General features: G+C 35.8%; 2 protein-coding genes across 2 annotated transcripts in view; one reads left to right on the forward strand and one right to left on the reverse strand.

The window, feature by feature from the left end:
- The first annotated feature begins 1,604 nt into the window (after positions 1–1,604).
- On the forward strand, positions 1,605–2,911 carry ndufb2 (NADH:ubiquinone oxidoreductase subunit B2). The gene is made up of 3 exons (XM_056247491.1): positions 1,605–1,806; positions 2,334–2,478; positions 2,576–2,911. Exons 1-3 carry the CDS (start codon positions 1,721–1,723, stop codon positions 2,648–2,650), a joined length of 306 nt encoding a protein of 101 aa, XP_056103466.1. The 5' UTR covers positions 1,605–1,720; the 3' UTR covers positions 2,651–2,911.
- A 984-nt stretch (positions 2,912–3,895) lies between these two features.
- Positions 3,896–16,323, reverse strand: part of kdm7aa (lysine (K)-specific demethylase 7Aa) — a 31,306-nt gene continuing 18,878 nt past the window's right edge. The window contains exons 5-18 of the mRNA XM_056247489.1: positions 15,558–15,699; positions 15,084–15,270; positions 14,449–14,611; positions 12,027–12,114; positions 11,605–11,711; positions 11,276–11,367; positions 11,095–11,181; positions 9,978–10,214; positions 9,628–9,743; positions 8,435–8,613; positions 7,997–8,076; positions 7,271–7,380; positions 6,851–7,161; positions 3,896–5,324 (exon numbers count right to left, since the gene is read on the reverse strand). Of these exons, the coding sequence (XP_056103464.1) occupies positions 5,236–5,324; positions 6,851–7,161; positions 7,271–7,380; positions 7,997–8,076; positions 8,435–8,613; positions 9,628–9,743; positions 9,978–10,214; positions 11,095–11,181; positions 11,276–11,367; positions 11,605–11,711; positions 12,027–12,114; positions 14,449–14,611; positions 15,084–15,270; positions 15,558–15,699 (1,988 nt within the window). The 3' untranslated portion in view covers positions 3,896–5,235. The remainder of the gene's footprint in view (positions 5,325–6,850; positions 7,162–7,270; positions 7,381–7,996; positions 8,077–8,434; positions 8,614–9,627; positions 9,744–9,977; positions 10,215–11,094; positions 11,182–11,275; positions 11,368–11,604; positions 11,712–12,026; positions 12,115–14,448; positions 14,612–15,083; positions 15,271–15,557; positions 15,700–16,323) is intronic.

Below are 16,323 nucleotides of genomic sequence, written 5' to 3' on the forward strand. Positions count from 1 at the left end.
TGAGCATTTTCTGTACTGCATAGTGTGTAGTTGTTTTTGTGTATTGGTTCCCTCAAGAAAGTAAAGCTCAAATCGCCTGTTATAGAATGCAATTTCGTTACTTGCATTATTTTTAACCATTTTTTTTTGTCTAATACATGATTATGGACACAAGACAAGAGAGGTGAAATTGATTCAAACAATGTGTAATAAGTATATACTACCAACACATGAATACACTGTATACTATGTCTTAGAAACTGATACTTCTTCCAGGACTGGTGTATAACAGCCAACTTGCCAAAACATCTCGCAGCTTTAAAATGAAATGTTATTATGATGGGTGGTAAATCGCAATGGTTTTCAATCAGGGGTCTGGGTCCCAAGGGGTCTACAAGATGAATCGGTTACACTTTATTTTAAGGTGTCCGTGTTACAGTGTAATTATACATTTAAGTACTGAGTAATAATAATTTATTAAATGTATTTACTATAGGGTTAGGGGTTGGGATAGTTGCATGTAATTATGCGTAATTTATAGTTATTACTACAGTAGATACATCTAACGTGTAACAAGGGCACATTAAAATAAAGTGTTGCAGATGACTTAAATAGTTTAAAAGTTATAATGAAATAACCAAACTTAATTAACCCTATAAAGCCATTTGTATCATTTAATACGATGCATTTCTAAGGCCTCAAATGATTGGCATGATCCAAACCTTGCTTTAAAAAATCCTTTGTACACAATCTTCTACATGCCATCTGCTGTCTAATTGATAGTTCATACTTTTTGTATCAAGTAAAAGGTCCTTTAGCATAAATGCTTACCTTCAGTCAGGTTGTGGTACACATGTCTTTTTGCTGTGATTTTTTATAAAGTTAACAAATTGCTTTTATTGTTAGTACCATTTCAAGACGAACATTTACTAGATTGAAGCAACTTATTTTCTTATCCACAGGCTACATTATTATTATTTAGAAAAATAATGTTAGTGGCAATAATTCTACAATATATTTAGGCTTACGATACTTTTGGGAAACACAGCCTTGGACAATGGATGGCCTTGGTGTTGAAAACCACAGAGGATGTTCTATTAAGTCAGAAAATAATCATTTTGTTTAGTTTTATTGCTGTTTGTGCCAATAAAGTACAATTTCACAGATAATTATCACTTGTCTCCTTTTTCTATTTTCAGAGACTGAATTAATGATGATTTCCTAATGATTGTTTCTTTAAATGCATACAATAAAAAAAATCTGAACCTTTTTCTGTATTTGCCATAAAATAAATTATAAAAAAGGGGGCTACTCAAGAAGCAGAGTCTCTCTTATTACAGAATCTAACAAAATGGAAAGGAAACATACAATAAATAATAAAATATAGTTTTTCAGTGTAATAAATGTAGGCCCATAAATAAATGACCCAAGGAAGTAGATATATTTAAATTGTTGACAGAAAAATATATATTTTCGTTCATTTCTGTAAGAAATGAACGAAAGACGCATGAATATTGTGATCTATATTTATACGATCTTTTCTCAGCGGGTATCTGGCGCCCTCTAGCACATAGACAGCTATTGCATTGAAACGCCTTCTTTTAAGTGACCAATCACAGCGCTCGTTATTAGCAGGCCAAAGAAACAGCCGCTGTAAAGGTGACATTTCTCCGTCTGATCACTGTAGTCAATTCGATTAATAATCGTTGTAAAAACACAGAGAGCTGGCACAGGCATAAGCATGTCTTCTCTCGGGAGGACGGCGGGTGTCCTCCGAAGCGGCCTGCAGCTCTTCAGGCGTGGACCTCAGCAGATGACCCTCAGAAAGTGAGTGTTTATCATCAGAAGGCTAACTGGCTAAACGTGCTCCAGTAAAGTGTATTGTGTGTCGTGGAACGTCTAAACGATACTTTAGAAACGGGATAACGGTAGTAATTTAGTTTAAATACACGACCTTTGTCAGGTTTTTCAGAGATTGCTGGAATCTGGATATAAATAGAGTATAGTGAGGAGGATAGCCTTAAATAAAAGTAGGAACTCTCTGGTCGTATGATGGTACAGTGATGGTATCAAATGGTAATAACGTTACCATGGCGGTGAATGATTCACATTTTTATTTACAATACTATTTACCGTGGTACTCCAAGGTACAAGGCCAAAAAACACGGTAATAACCTTCATTTCTTAAAACTACGGTATTAATATATTATATATACATATGAATTCGTCCAGCTTTCAAGTTTATCACTGACTGCATGCATCATTGTTTGTAATACTGGGGTTGGCATGAGTACCATTAGCCATTACATTTTGTTTTATACTTACTGTAACTTAGATGTTTCTGTGTGTTTTAGGGCAGGAGGCGGCCCTCATATTGAACCCCAGTACAGACAACCTCCTCAGATCACCAAGAACCAGAAGTTCCAGGCAGAGCTGATCAGCGGTGCCATGTGGTTCTGGATCCTGTGGCACACCTGGCACGACCCGGACGCCATCCTGGTGAGCGGAAACTGCATCAACACATGATGAGATCAAATGCCTCTGTTCTTAGGCATAATAAACAGACCACCAGCCATTTAACTAAATGTCACTTTAGGGTCATTTCCCATGGCCGGACACTTCAGCATGGACCGATGAGGAGCTGGGAATCCCACCTGATGATGAAGAGTAGACTTGCCCTCAACACCCCAATGTACACATATGTATTCAAGTCATTAACATGCTGAGGAAATTGCTCATTTCTTACCTGGTGTGTTGCCACAGCATGCATGACTAATTTTTCTCTTCTCTGCTTTGCAGATGTGCAACAGATGTGATGGCAAACCCACACATTTTCTGTAGAGGAAACTGAAAGTTCCTGTTATGTGTATGGACTTATTATCAAGTCTAATTGTAAAAGATAGGATTAAATAAATAAAAACCATCGACTCTTGAGTTTGTCAATAGAACAGTGTTTTATCACTTAACACTTAGTAAAGGGAAGGGGAAAACAGTGTGATCTACAAAACATTTCCCTCATCTTATATATACATTGCATTGGAGAAAGTCCATCACATCCAAAACTTTTCAAAGAGAACTATTGAAGAGAAGGAACAGAACACAGCATTTGAAAACACAGTGACATTAAGTCTATACCACAGTTGAGTATGGAAATGAATGCTAGAGCTTAATAAATACTGTACAATTAATGCGTCAAAGCAATGGAAACCTGTCTGAAGAACAGCTCGATTGATCAAATATGAAGGATATGAGCTGTTTTCCTCATAATGCTGACATTTTCAAAGGGTGTCTTGTCTACGTGACGGTTATTGAGTGGGAACAGAGGAACATTTTATCATAAAACACTTGCGGATGAGCAAAACTCAAAACCGTAACAAAGCCTGAGTTTTAGCAGTTATCCGACTCAAGTCATGTAGATCCAAAATAGTGCATTTGCTTTCTGAACCAACAGACTTCTTACACAACAGTCAAGAATAGCTGATCAAAATCTGTTGGTGCTGTTCTATCCTCACAAAGTCTTACAAACTCATTTTTATATACTTTACAGTGGAACACAATTCTGTTCAGAATCTGGGTTTTACATTTACCAGACGCAAAATAAATGGGAATATATACATTTGTTGGCAAGTTTGTGGGAAAGAGTACAAAACGCGATTATATGACGGTGCTGGTGATGAATTCAAAGATGTCACCTGTTTGATGTTCCCTGAGAAAACGTTTCATAGCCTCTCTAAGAAATTCACACAAGCACCACCATTTTTTTTGTTTGTTCCCGCTGAAATTCTTTTGTCCCGCTTCAACAGGCCGCAAAGACAACATAAAGCATCAATATTCAAACAAAGTCAACTTGCGCTAACATTTCAGAGGTAAATTTAACAGGTAAGGTCATTCAAATTATTATTATTTAAATGTGTTAACTACAAAACCCATAAAGCTGAACCTAAACAAAAGCTCATTACTCTTGAATTGGTAACATTCGAAATTATACTCGTATTTACACAACTATTCAATGCAAAGGAAAAACGGGAAACTCAGAATGCAATATAAATCCTTATATCTTTGAAATTAATAAATAAGTTATCCAGTCAAAAAAAAACATTTTAAAACAAACAAATAGATCAAATTATGCAGAATGAGCTAAAGATCATTGTCAATCACGTGACAAGCATATTTAGTCCTCGCAAACTACATCACATACAGTATTTCAGGGGCAGCGCTCCAGGATGCAGTACCTCTCTGCGGCCACTGGGTTGTGACAGAGGCGAATAAATGTGTGACAATACCTATACATGTACGATTTTCTCAATTTTGCCAGTGTAAAATGACTATTCCGAGTTTCACTACCTTTCGGGATATTTAAAAATAAAATAAAAAACGAACCAAAAAGGTTGACACAATCAGATGCACTTGCAATACAAGGATTGCAAACACAGACTTCTGTATGTGCATTTGTCAGCTTATTTTTCTCTTTTTTAAATGTTGTTTTTACAAACTAAGGTACAAAAAACAGAATATTAATTTAATGAACGCATTTAAAACCAATAAAAAGGATTAACACTGTCAAATCAAGGGAAAGTCATATAGTTGTATCTTTGACACTCTTTGATTTCATTTGATGGTTCCACCATGAGAGGACTTCCTGCGCATCCTAAAAGTGCGGCCCACTAAATCATCAATACATCACTCACTGCTGTACAATTATTGCTTAAAGGGGCAGAGGGGGTTGGGAAAGGGTTTATAAACGATCAGCACCATTTCAAAAGCTCATACTCCAGCCTGAGACAATCAAAAGGAGAGAGAAATAGGCAGATTGATAATGACTTGAGGGGAATCCGAGGATCAATGGAACAGTCCCAGTGCCTGCGAGCGCCTGGACACTCATGCTACAGATGTGAGAAGAGGTAGGGTGGGGGAGAGGAGAGGCCTCAGCCCGTGATACACATTTGCCTGTAGGAACACGCGCTGCTCTCTGGCATCCGACCATGTGTTTCTGTGCTTCCTCTTGAAACTTTTGGCTGTTAATGTTTAAATGTTGTCCAAGGTAAAGCAGTTTCCCTGCGTTGATGGATAATGTGTTGTGTATTTCGTGCGATTGGTGGAAAAGGTGAGCCATTAAACATACCCTGTCACCTAAACATGCACAGTGAGTAAGAGAACTGTGTGTGTGTGTGTGTGTGTGTGATGATAATCCCAGCGTATAAAGAAAAGCAGCTGTGTTGATTTATTACACATAGTCTCATTCTTTCCTCCATCATGCTACAGGAATAAGCCTTTATGGCGACTCATTTTCAATATCTTCCCAAGCCTCTGTTTAGCTGTCGCCTCTCCTTTCTTAGGACGCTTTCCTGCAATACAACCACAAAAACATGACATAAGTCGATACAAAAAGTTTAGCATGTTCTTTAAAGTATAATTGTTGCAAACATAATTGTTACCCCAAAAATACACATTTTTGGAGTGATCTCCCACATGGGTTTTATGGGTAAACGACATAGGATCAATGACAGGAAAAATACATAAACAAAATAAAGGAAAATCCTTTAAAAATGTAGTATAATGCACTTTATACCATGTTCAAGAAAGGTTTTGACAAATTTAATCACTCTAAAAATGTCATGTAACCTGAATAAATGTGTACACTATTTAAAAAATATATATATATATATATATTTTTCACTATTAAATCTTATTTTTGGTTTAAGGCAAAAAAAAGTTAATACAATTTTCAATTTACACATGCAAAAAAAATGGTTAGGACAAACAATTCTCAAAAAAAAAAAAAAAAAAAAAAAAAAAAAAAAACATTTTAAGGTAAAAATAGTTTTAAAGTATTCAAATTACATATTTTTCCAGGAAAAAATAGTTTCAACAAATATAATTAAAAAAAAAAACTAAAAATAATTGTATATATTTTTCAAGGTAAAAAAAAAAAGTTAAACTCATTTACATATTTTTCAAGAAAAAAAGTTTCAGCAATTTTCAAAAAAAAAAAGTTCTACATAATTTAAGGTTAAAAAAAAGTAGTTGTAACAAATACATTTCAAATTTTTCATTTACAAATTTAAAGGAGCTGTATGTAAGATTGTGGCCAAAACTGGTGCTGCAATCACTTTCAAATTACTGTAGAGCAGTGTATCCCCCCCCCCTCCCCCCTGACTCAAGGTTGCCAGATAGGCTGCAGGATCCAGCAGGAAAGTAGGCTGCTACAAGGAGCTTTCAACTAGAGCAGAGCTGGCAACCCGGATGCCGAAACACTACTGACTTCGTGATTGGTAGATAGGTGGAGGGTGGGGCTTCAGGCCAAAACACAAGATGACAACATCAACATCAGTTGAGGGCTGCAACTTCACTTTTTAAATGACAATATCGTGGCCATACTATTGTTGTCAGTGATTTAAGTATTTGAAATGAACATGATTTATTAATGTCTAGAGACACATAAGGGCCATTTTATGATCAATTGAAATACATTTCTTACATACAGCTCCTTTAAGGAAAAATGTATTTTTAACAAACAAAATTCAATTTTTTGTTTTCTACATTTTCATTCACATTTTTTATTTTGAAAAATGAAGTTTTAGCTTATTTTCAAAATTGATTCATGCGTTTATTTTATTTTATGTGCAAATATAAACAGATTACACCACATGACATTTTACCTTGCCTTGTCATTAAAAGGTCAAATTACTGACTACTTATGGAAAAACAGTCATGAGGGTCAGCATGGGTTCTCTCTCTCTCTCTCTCTATTTTTTTTTCTGCATGTTGGTTGCACCACATGACCTGACTTGGCAAACAAAAGTTTGACTTTTTCTAAAAAACAATACAAATATTACTACTGTTATTTCTTTTAGTGTAAGAAACAGCTCACCTTTAGTGGCCTGGTTGCTGATGGGCGTGGGGTTGGGGGCATGTCTTTTGGAGGGGTGGAGCGGAGGAGAAAGTGAGCTCTCTCTATAGGAATATTCCTCCCCGAGACTCCCATCTTCTCCCTCTGGGCTGCGGGGCGCTGAACAGGGTTCACTGCTGTCCCACATATCACTGCTGCTGCTGCTGCTGCTGTTGCTGTTACCCTGACTGGTCCACCAATCGACCCCTTCTGTTGCCTGCTGACACAGCAGCCCCGCCATGGACAGCATGCCCTGAATGGCACTGTCTGTTCTCGGTGAGGTAGGACGTTCTCTGTGTACAAGTAGTTCTCAATTTTAGCACAAAAAGAGAAAAATGACTTAAATAGCTTTTAAAATGTGCCGGTTTTCTCAGGTGTGTGTGAAATGAAGGGCAGTCATACCGTTTTAACGCTTGCTTTTGGTGGCCGCTCAGATGCTCCACAAAACTCCCCGAGTCTCTCTTGCTCGCTCCATCCTCTTCCTCAGAACTCCCTGACTCTGAGGAGCGTTTCTGTTTAGAGAAAGGGTGACACACAGGAATAAGATGGCAGAACATCATTTTAAAGGGGTCATGAACTCCATTTAAATTGTTCTTTGAGGTCCACTTATAATACTAGCAATATTTTTACATCATCAACGAACAAACGAAGTGGACACCGGAACTTCCTTAAATATAAAGATCATTCACACTTCCTAATGTTATAATCACAAGGAAGGCAATGGAACGACTGTGTTTTGGCACTGAAAAACATCTTGTAATCCTCAGAGGAATCTCTATTGTCCTGTGTTCGTCTCTCTCAAATTTACTACTACATCATACCCGTGAATCGGTGGGCGGAGCTAAAGACGCAATGATGTAGAAGTAGACATTGATCTTCTGTAGATGCGGTCTTTCGTCGCACTATGACGTCATAATGTGACGAAATCCGAAACGAGTTGTTTTGGGAGCTTGGTTTTAATAAAAGCTGTTTTTGAGTTCTGAAACTTACAAGATATTTGTATAGTACAATGACCCCACATGTCAATAGACCAAGGAAAATGTGATTTCTCAATTCATGACCCCTTTAAGCCATTTAACCAAAAATATGTGTTCAGCTCGTGGAGAGTTGAATCGACATCAACAGTACCTCGGCACAAACCTCCGCCTCTGACTCCGAGTCACTGTCTGAAGATGCTACACGTGGCGACTCTGTCTGCACAGTTAGACCTGACAAAATAAGATGTTGGTCAAACAAATATCATGACAGAAAAAAAATATGCTTTTGTCTTTTCACAGACTGGATTCAAGCTTATATCCACCTAATTTTTAACATTAGAGCAGGTGCGGCCATTTTTAACTTCAGGTATTTTTAGCTGTGCAAAACAGCTGCTTGCTTAATACTGTTTTGTACTGTAGCACACTTTACTGCACTTTGTTGTTGTTATTTCCTTTTAGCAGCTAATGAATCAGAAGTCTCACACATTCACAGAAAATAGCTTACATCCACGTTGCAAAATAAGGTGTATAGTCAGTCTGGATAGCAAAAGCCGAGCTGTGACAACCTCTACAGCTGCAAGCGACTCACCATGATTGAGTGGTTTCTTGATGGTGCAGTGTACTCCAAATTCGTCCTCTCGCTTTTCTTTTTTCACTTCTTCTTGTGGGCACATTGGCATTCTTTCCAATTTGATCCTGTGTTGATGGAACTGCAACATTTCCACTCCATTGACTTTGGCTGTCACATTACTGATAGATAACCTCTCCCTGTGAGTAAGGAGGACCAAAACAGAAAACTTTATTCATTCAATTAATATATTACATTAATAAATGAAACATAAATATTTTTATAAGTTATAATTAAACATACACTACCATTCAAAAGGTGGGGTTTTTAAAACCTTTTAAAATGTTTTTTTTTTAAGTCTCTCAGCTCAACAAGGCTGTATTTATTTGATAATACAGCAAACAGTAATATTGTGAAATATTATTACAATTTCAAATAACTGTTTTCTATTATAATATATTTTCGAATGTAATTTATTCCTGTGGAGTAATGATGCTGAAAATTCAGCTTTACCATCAGTCTTCAGAGTCACATGATCCTTAAGAAATCATTCTAATATGCTGATTTGCTGCTTAAGAAACATTTATTATTATAAACAAAGTTGAAAACAGTTGTGCTGCTTAATATTTTTATGGAAACCACAATAATAATAAAAAACAAATTCTTTTCTTTACTTTTTCAATTTAGTACATCCTTGCTAAATAAAAGTATTAATATCTTCTTAAAAAACTTTTTTGACCCCCGACTTTAGTTCAGTAGTTTATAATATTTTATATATTAATACTACCACCACTACTACTACTAATGATGATAATAAAAGCAGATAAAACTATTATCAATATAAAAATATCAAACCATTCCATGTCAAGAATTAAAGAGGAATCTCAATGTCACTATTCTCACTACTAATTTTGGTACGTCACATTAAATAAGTTAAATAATAAGTTAAATAAAAACAAAGGCATGTAGCCATTCAATTATTTCTTAAATATGTATTTTGCTTCAAACTAAATATTTAAGTAAACAGTAATAAATACAAAATGAATAATATTTTCTTTTTTCTTATAATATCTAATAATGTCCTTTAATTACTAAAGTTTCACCATTAATCTTACTGTGCATTGACTGGGATTATTATACATCTCTGGGTCACTCATAATAATGAAAACTGGTGCCTAACAGAACACAAAAAGAGAAGCTACCGAGACCCTCACCTCATAATTTTGCCATTACATAGCACCAGGTGCAGGGCATTATCATGACTTCCATCAACAGCTACTGCAGACACTTTCTTAAACTTGCCATTCACTTTGGAGCTGAAGGTTGGGTCCTGTTACACGAAACGAGAGATGTTTTTACTGGAAATAGAATAATTGCATGCTGGTAGAGCAGTGAACCTATCTAATATCAAGGTGAAAATGCCCTCTAAAACCATTTGATAGCATTGCATTACAGTCATATGATAAGGAATAATGAAGGCTAATGTTGCCGTAGAGAACGGATACGAAATTTGAGCTTCATGCTGCAGTGCATTATGGGAAGAAAAAAAATCTGACTAGCTCACCTCCACAAGCGGTCCGACCTCCAGTCTCTTTAATACCTCCAGCGTGTGAAGCTCCAGGATGTCCAAGTTAGAGGGCAGTTTGCGGCTGTGGTGATGATGATGATGGTGGTGGTGTCGATGATGATGGTCTCGTAGCCTGCGAGCTGCACGCCGTGCCTGATATCCTTTCTCCAGTGCGGAGCGTGTTAAAGGGCACTCAGCACCTTCCTGAGATTTTCCAGCTTTATTCGAATCATCCTGTTTAAGAAAATAACACAGCAAATCACTTCAACTTGGAGCCATTTTAGGTTATGTAGAAACACTCATAAAAATTAGCATATATTTTAGTTACAAATTTAAAAGGATTTAAAAAAAAAAGAATTAACATTAATTTGATTTAATTTAAGTAAAGGCTTTGTAAGAATTAAAAATTAACTTAATCTTTTAAATTTAATGAAGTTTAAATGAATTAGTAAACTTGCTTTAGTTGAACATAAATTGTATTTACTCCAAGATGTGTAAGAATTAATATTTAATTTAATTTAAAGTCCAGGCTGTGTAAACATTTATATTAATTTAAGATTTTAAATTGTTTAATACAAATTTATTGTAAATTTGATTCAGTTGAACAATTTTAATTTACTCCAAGCTGTGTAAGAATTACAATTGAATTTAATATTTTTTTTTATTTAATTTAATGTCCAGGATGTGTAAAATATATTTTCAATTTACTCCAAGCTGTGTAAGAATTCATATTTAATTTAATTTATTTTAATTTAAAGTGCAGACTGTGTAAGTGTAATAAGTTAAGCTATTAAATTAAAATGAATACTAATTGTACATTTGCTATATAGTTTAATATAAATTTATAAATGATTTACTCCAATGTGTAAGATTTAATATCAATTTGTTATTTTATTTCATATAATTTGATTTAGTTAAGTTTAATTTAGTTTATTTTGATTGAATTGGATTTATTTTAAGTAGAATATTGGCAAGACAAAGGAATTGTTCCCATAAAGTTGCAAAGTGAAGATCAAAACAAAAGGCACCAAATATCTCTTACTGTCACAACACCTGTGAACTACAGTCTAAACCCCCCATTCAAAACCACAGGACCTCCTCGAGCTCGTCTTACCTCCAGGTGGCGGATCTCCTTGGTCAGAGCTTTGATAAGATGGCTTGGCCTGATATGGTCTGGAACCTCACTGTTAGGTTGAGTCAACTGTGGAGGAAACACACAGAGAAAATAACCATGTAGAACAGCCACAGGAGTTTCACTAGAAAAATAATGGCAGTAAAAGCGGAAGTTCTCTTGCCTCCCTCCTCAGCCATGTCTTCAGTGATGAGATTAAAGCTTTCACCCCGTCCACTAGATAATCCTGAGCTTGACAATTATCCTCCCGCAGCTCTGAAAACACAAACGTTTCAATCTCCACTCCATCAAGAAGCTACATCCGCAACTATTAAGTGGAATGTTGATGTAAGGAATAACTGAATATATATATATATATATATATATCACAGTTCTCTGATGTTGGTTAATAGTCACATGACGGTTTAAACAAACGAAATCTGTTTTGAGCAAATGTCTTATTTTCATTTACCCTGGACTAAAGCACTGCAGGAGTTGTCCTGTCCCACTCACCTTTAAGGGTCTCCAGAAGGTTTTTGGCCACATACCAGCAGATGGCCTCAAAGTATGGGAACTTAAAGAGATCTGGAGTCTTCAGTCTGCGTTCCATCTCATAACACCTGAAATGAAGTTGGGGAGGTATATCAGTTCCAGTAGGAATATCCGTTTAGAAACCTGAACTAACTATAGTGACAAGTCAAGTCAAGTCAAGTCACATTTATTTATATAGCGCTTTTCACAATACAGATTGCATCAAAGCAGCTTCACAGTGATAACATGAAAGTAGTACAACACAGTTCAATAATATTGTTGAATATTAAATATCCCCAACTAAGCAAGCCAAAAGCAAGGCGACAGTGACAGGAAAAGCATAGACCGTATAGAAAAGCTTAATCAAAAGGAGAAATATTGAGGAATAAATGCAGGGTTTTTACCTGAGCTGCATGTCTATGTTTAAGTTATGCAAGAAATTCCCACCAAACGCCATGGAGTCCTGAGAAGTGAGCACTGCATGGATCCAACCTGTAGAGGGCAACGGAGATCAACGTTCAGGCCTCAACAAAGATTGTGCTATGCTGACCTAATTCCCTTTCACAAGCCCTACAATAATTCTTTCATACATTCACTTTTTTAATGATGTCTCTGTTTATTTGTCATATGCATATTATTTCCTTTAAACATTAGCTTAAACCACCTAAACATTTAGCCTTTTTTTGTAAAGACAGCAGCAAAACAGTGTACACACAATTCACATCAGTAACCAGTGTGTGATACACACAAACAAATACACATCAGCAAAAGCTAAATATAGCGTAATCTCACACCCACACCTCTCTGCCACTGACAGAAATATCAGTTTTATCTCTCCGTCTGGCTGGATGTGTATTGGCCGTCGTGTGCAGACATGCTGCTGAACAAGAGGGGGATTTCTGCCTCGTCATCCGTGACGTTCTGCTCGAGGAGGGAAACCCACATGCTCGCTTTCACACTCCTCAAACACACATGCTGCCTGTGATAATGAATCCTTCCGAGTTACGTCTACTACCTCCGCACTGGTTAAAGACCATTTATAGAACTTTAAATGTATGCCGAATTAAAGCACCTCTCATGGGTGATTAAAATAACATTCAGACACTTTTCATTCTTTCCATTCGGTGAGATGCACGTGAATTGCATCACAGCCCTTCGGAGTGTTTTCATTCTGTTTACCACGTTGCTCAGCGAAGACCGTTGCCCAACAATCCCACTGGAACAAGGGTCATCAGTGTTGGACGCCGATCCACATTTTCCTGGCAGGAGTCCTGGGAAACCGCCTGATATTGCTTTCGCCTTGCCGTACCGTGTATGTGTTTTTATATACGATAGCGCACGTCCTATTTTTTTCTCTTGTTGTGGGGTCATACAAGGATTAAAAAGGCAAGCTGTTATTTAAGTAAATGGCAACTGTCACTAATAAAGGAAAAATCCTTTAAAAATCTAGTTAGTTAGGCTCTTAGCAATGTACACTTTGTATTCCTATTGGTTATTATGGGTTTGAAACATATACAATTTTTTTTTTTTTTAGAAAAGTTTAAATTAATGACTCTAATAATGTCAAGTAAAAATTTTTTTTTCCCCTTTACCTCTTGAACACGTGAGTGTACACATCTTAATTATTATTTTCAAACATGTTAATTTTGTTTTTACAACAAATATCGTGAATTATTCATTTATAAATATTATAGTTTTTGGGGAGTCACTACATGACAATTTACAAACTGAACTACACTTTGCATGTTACAAATGATCTGATATTTTAAGAGACACATTGAGCTTGACAGTTAGTCACGAGTGTCTGAGTGTCTTCTCTATTAAACCATTTCTTGTTGCATCACATGACTTATGATGATGGTAATAAAAGTTTATGGGAAACAACTTGAGACTTTAAGATTTTCATTATTTTAATTATGCTTGTTTTTTTCATTTTGATATCATTACCATTGTACCAACCTTACATTTTTAACATGAAAAAAAACAAACATTTAAATATAATTTAATAAAATATATTAAATTAATATATTATACAAATGAATATAATATTAATTTAATTTATAATTATTATATTTATTTTTAATAAATGTTAATTGGAATTTTGATAAATAAATAATAGATCAATTAGAAATAATCATTATTTACCCATTTGTTCTGTTGCATCATCAACAGAAACTCCAGAAGGAACTGATATAAGGACAACAGAGAGGATAATTGGTGTGCACCTGTCCCAACTTCAGGACTACGGGCATCATGACATCATCACAGAGCCCTCTCACCCCGGCCACAGCCTGTTTGCACTTACAGATCTCTGTGCACTAGAACATCTAGACATAAAAAAAGTTCTTTCCTCAGGCTATCTCCACCTTAAACAGTTAGGACACCAATTACTACCTGTTTTTATAATTCATAAATCAGTATGGTGTGTATGCCACCTGCGAGTTAGGCAATAAATAGATCCTTACTATGTAAAATACATATTTTTATTAATACAGTTGTATATACAGTACATAAATGCACACATCTGTACACAAGTCTTCTGATCTATATGTATATTACTTTTTTTGAATGTATAATTTTTTATATCTATTTTCTTAATCTTACTTTTTGAAATGTTCTTTCTATCCTCTTGTGTTATATATGCATGTATGGATGTATGCATGTATGCACTCAGATCTCCTGGAAACCACAACAAATTCCTTGTGTTTGCGCACATTGGCGAATAAAGCTTATTCTGATTATAATAATGTAAACAGGTGGGTGGGCATAATCTTTTAAATGGACACAAAAAGGGATTCAGAAGTTTGCCTAATTCTGTGTTCTCACCGGTGGGGAGGAAGATGGTAGTTCCCTGCTTCACCACACATTTGTAACACTTGTCGACTTTTTCCCCAAAGAATACTTCGCTCTGATTGGGTGATGAGCTCCAGGACTCATATAGTGCAAGGTTAGCCTTAGTCGGCTTGATCAAGTAGAAAATCTTCTCTCCCTGCGCACACAAACAAAAAAATTACCAGCATTTCATTGGAACTGCTTATCAGCTCTTGTAGAACTGTAAAATCACATGACTTGAGCGCCATTAATTATTCATGAATAGGGGTGGGCGATATGTCTGAAATTTTATATGATGATATGAGTAATGTTATTTCCCGTTAAAAGATATACAATAGTCAACATTTGAAGTGGATCAAAAAAAGTTCAAAGTTGTCCTAAGAAAAGAATGGGTATTGTTCAAAATTCATGTAATTCAACTTTGATGAAGGTTTTGGATCCACTTCAAATGGTGACTACTATATTACGATAAAGTTATTTTTGCTTTAAATTAAGTTATATCAACATTTTTGATACCATTGAAATCTCATAAATCTCACCACCAATTTCAATATCACAAAAAACGAATCCTAGGCTAACTAACATAAGTTAAAAGAGCTGTCAAGCATCAAAAAGGTCTCAGTTCATACCCAAAGAACATGATACCACACTGAAGTTCCTCCAAAGTCGATGTGGAAGTCTGTGTAACTGTTTTTCATTCCCATGAGACAATACTTTTGCACAAATGGTTTGGGGAAGAACGAGTCGTCAGGCCAGTAGTTCTCCACCCACGACATATTCTGCGCTATCTCAGGAACCTCCACCAAATCAGACATCCTAAAATTGAGCAGTAAACAAAAATCAGATCTCAAACAAGCACTTATACATGCTAAACGTTAGCTGAATTGAGGTAAATCATAAAGTAGCTACATAATTGTATATCAGGCCCCAAAAACAACCTTTCTTTAAAAACAAAGGATATTTGGATTTGGATTGAATGCAACAACAATGTGACCTAAGTGTTAAAGTAACACTGTATGTTATCTTAACCAGTAGAATAAATTCATTTGCAGTGAAGTTATGTTGCATAGAAAGAAAAGTGACAGTTTCTCACACAGACGTACTTTGTGTCAGAGAACTCCAGGCTGATAACATTCAACACTTTGGGCCGTTCAGGTTGGTAGTAATACTTCACAAACTCTCCCAGCTTCAGCTTGCTGTCTGCCTGTCTTGCGACATCAATCACGTCAATGACTTTATTTGAACCTGGAAAAAGAAAGTGGATACTTTCAGATTTTTTTTATGCATAAATTCTTTGCTATATATTCTGTAATAAGGCTTTTGAGAGACACAGCTTCAGGGGCGCAAATCACAAAAGACAGCTGAGGACCGGAAGCGACGCTGGACAGCTGCTGGTGAAGTGACTGCAATCCCTCAACACACACACAGCTGGCCAGTGTCTGATGACAGGGAACAGCTGGAGGAACAGTCCCACAAACACACAATGTGAAAGGCTCAAGCCAAAGTTGGGAACAGGACATAACTACAAAACTCTGCACAGCTTTTGAACTAATGCTGATATTTTTATGGTCATCAACCATTCATTTCCAGCAATATTCATTTTTAAAATGTCTGTGTACATTTAAAGTTCACCCCAAAATTATTCATTTATTTATCATATTTAATTTGTTTCTCAACCTCAATATGCAAACTCCAAACTCACATATTTGAAGAATATTCATGCTTTTTCCACACAATGGAAGTAAACGGGCCAGTGTTATTTTAGTATTATTCATATACTATTATAGTATTTATTCATATTTTGAATTAGCTTTTATTAAGATATTTTCAGTTACATTTTAGTTTAAGTTTTAATAATTTTGTCATGTG

The sequence above is a fragment of the Rhinichthys klamathensis genome, unplaced genomic scaffold (genome assembly GCF_029890125.1).
Source record: "Rhinichthys klamathensis goyatoka isolate OS25496 unplaced genomic scaffold, OSU_Roscu_1.1 h1tg000048l_1, whole genome shotgun sequence".
Taxonomy (NCBI): Eukaryota; Metazoa; Chordata; class Actinopteri; order Cypriniformes; family Leuciscidae; genus Rhinichthys; species Rhinichthys klamathensis.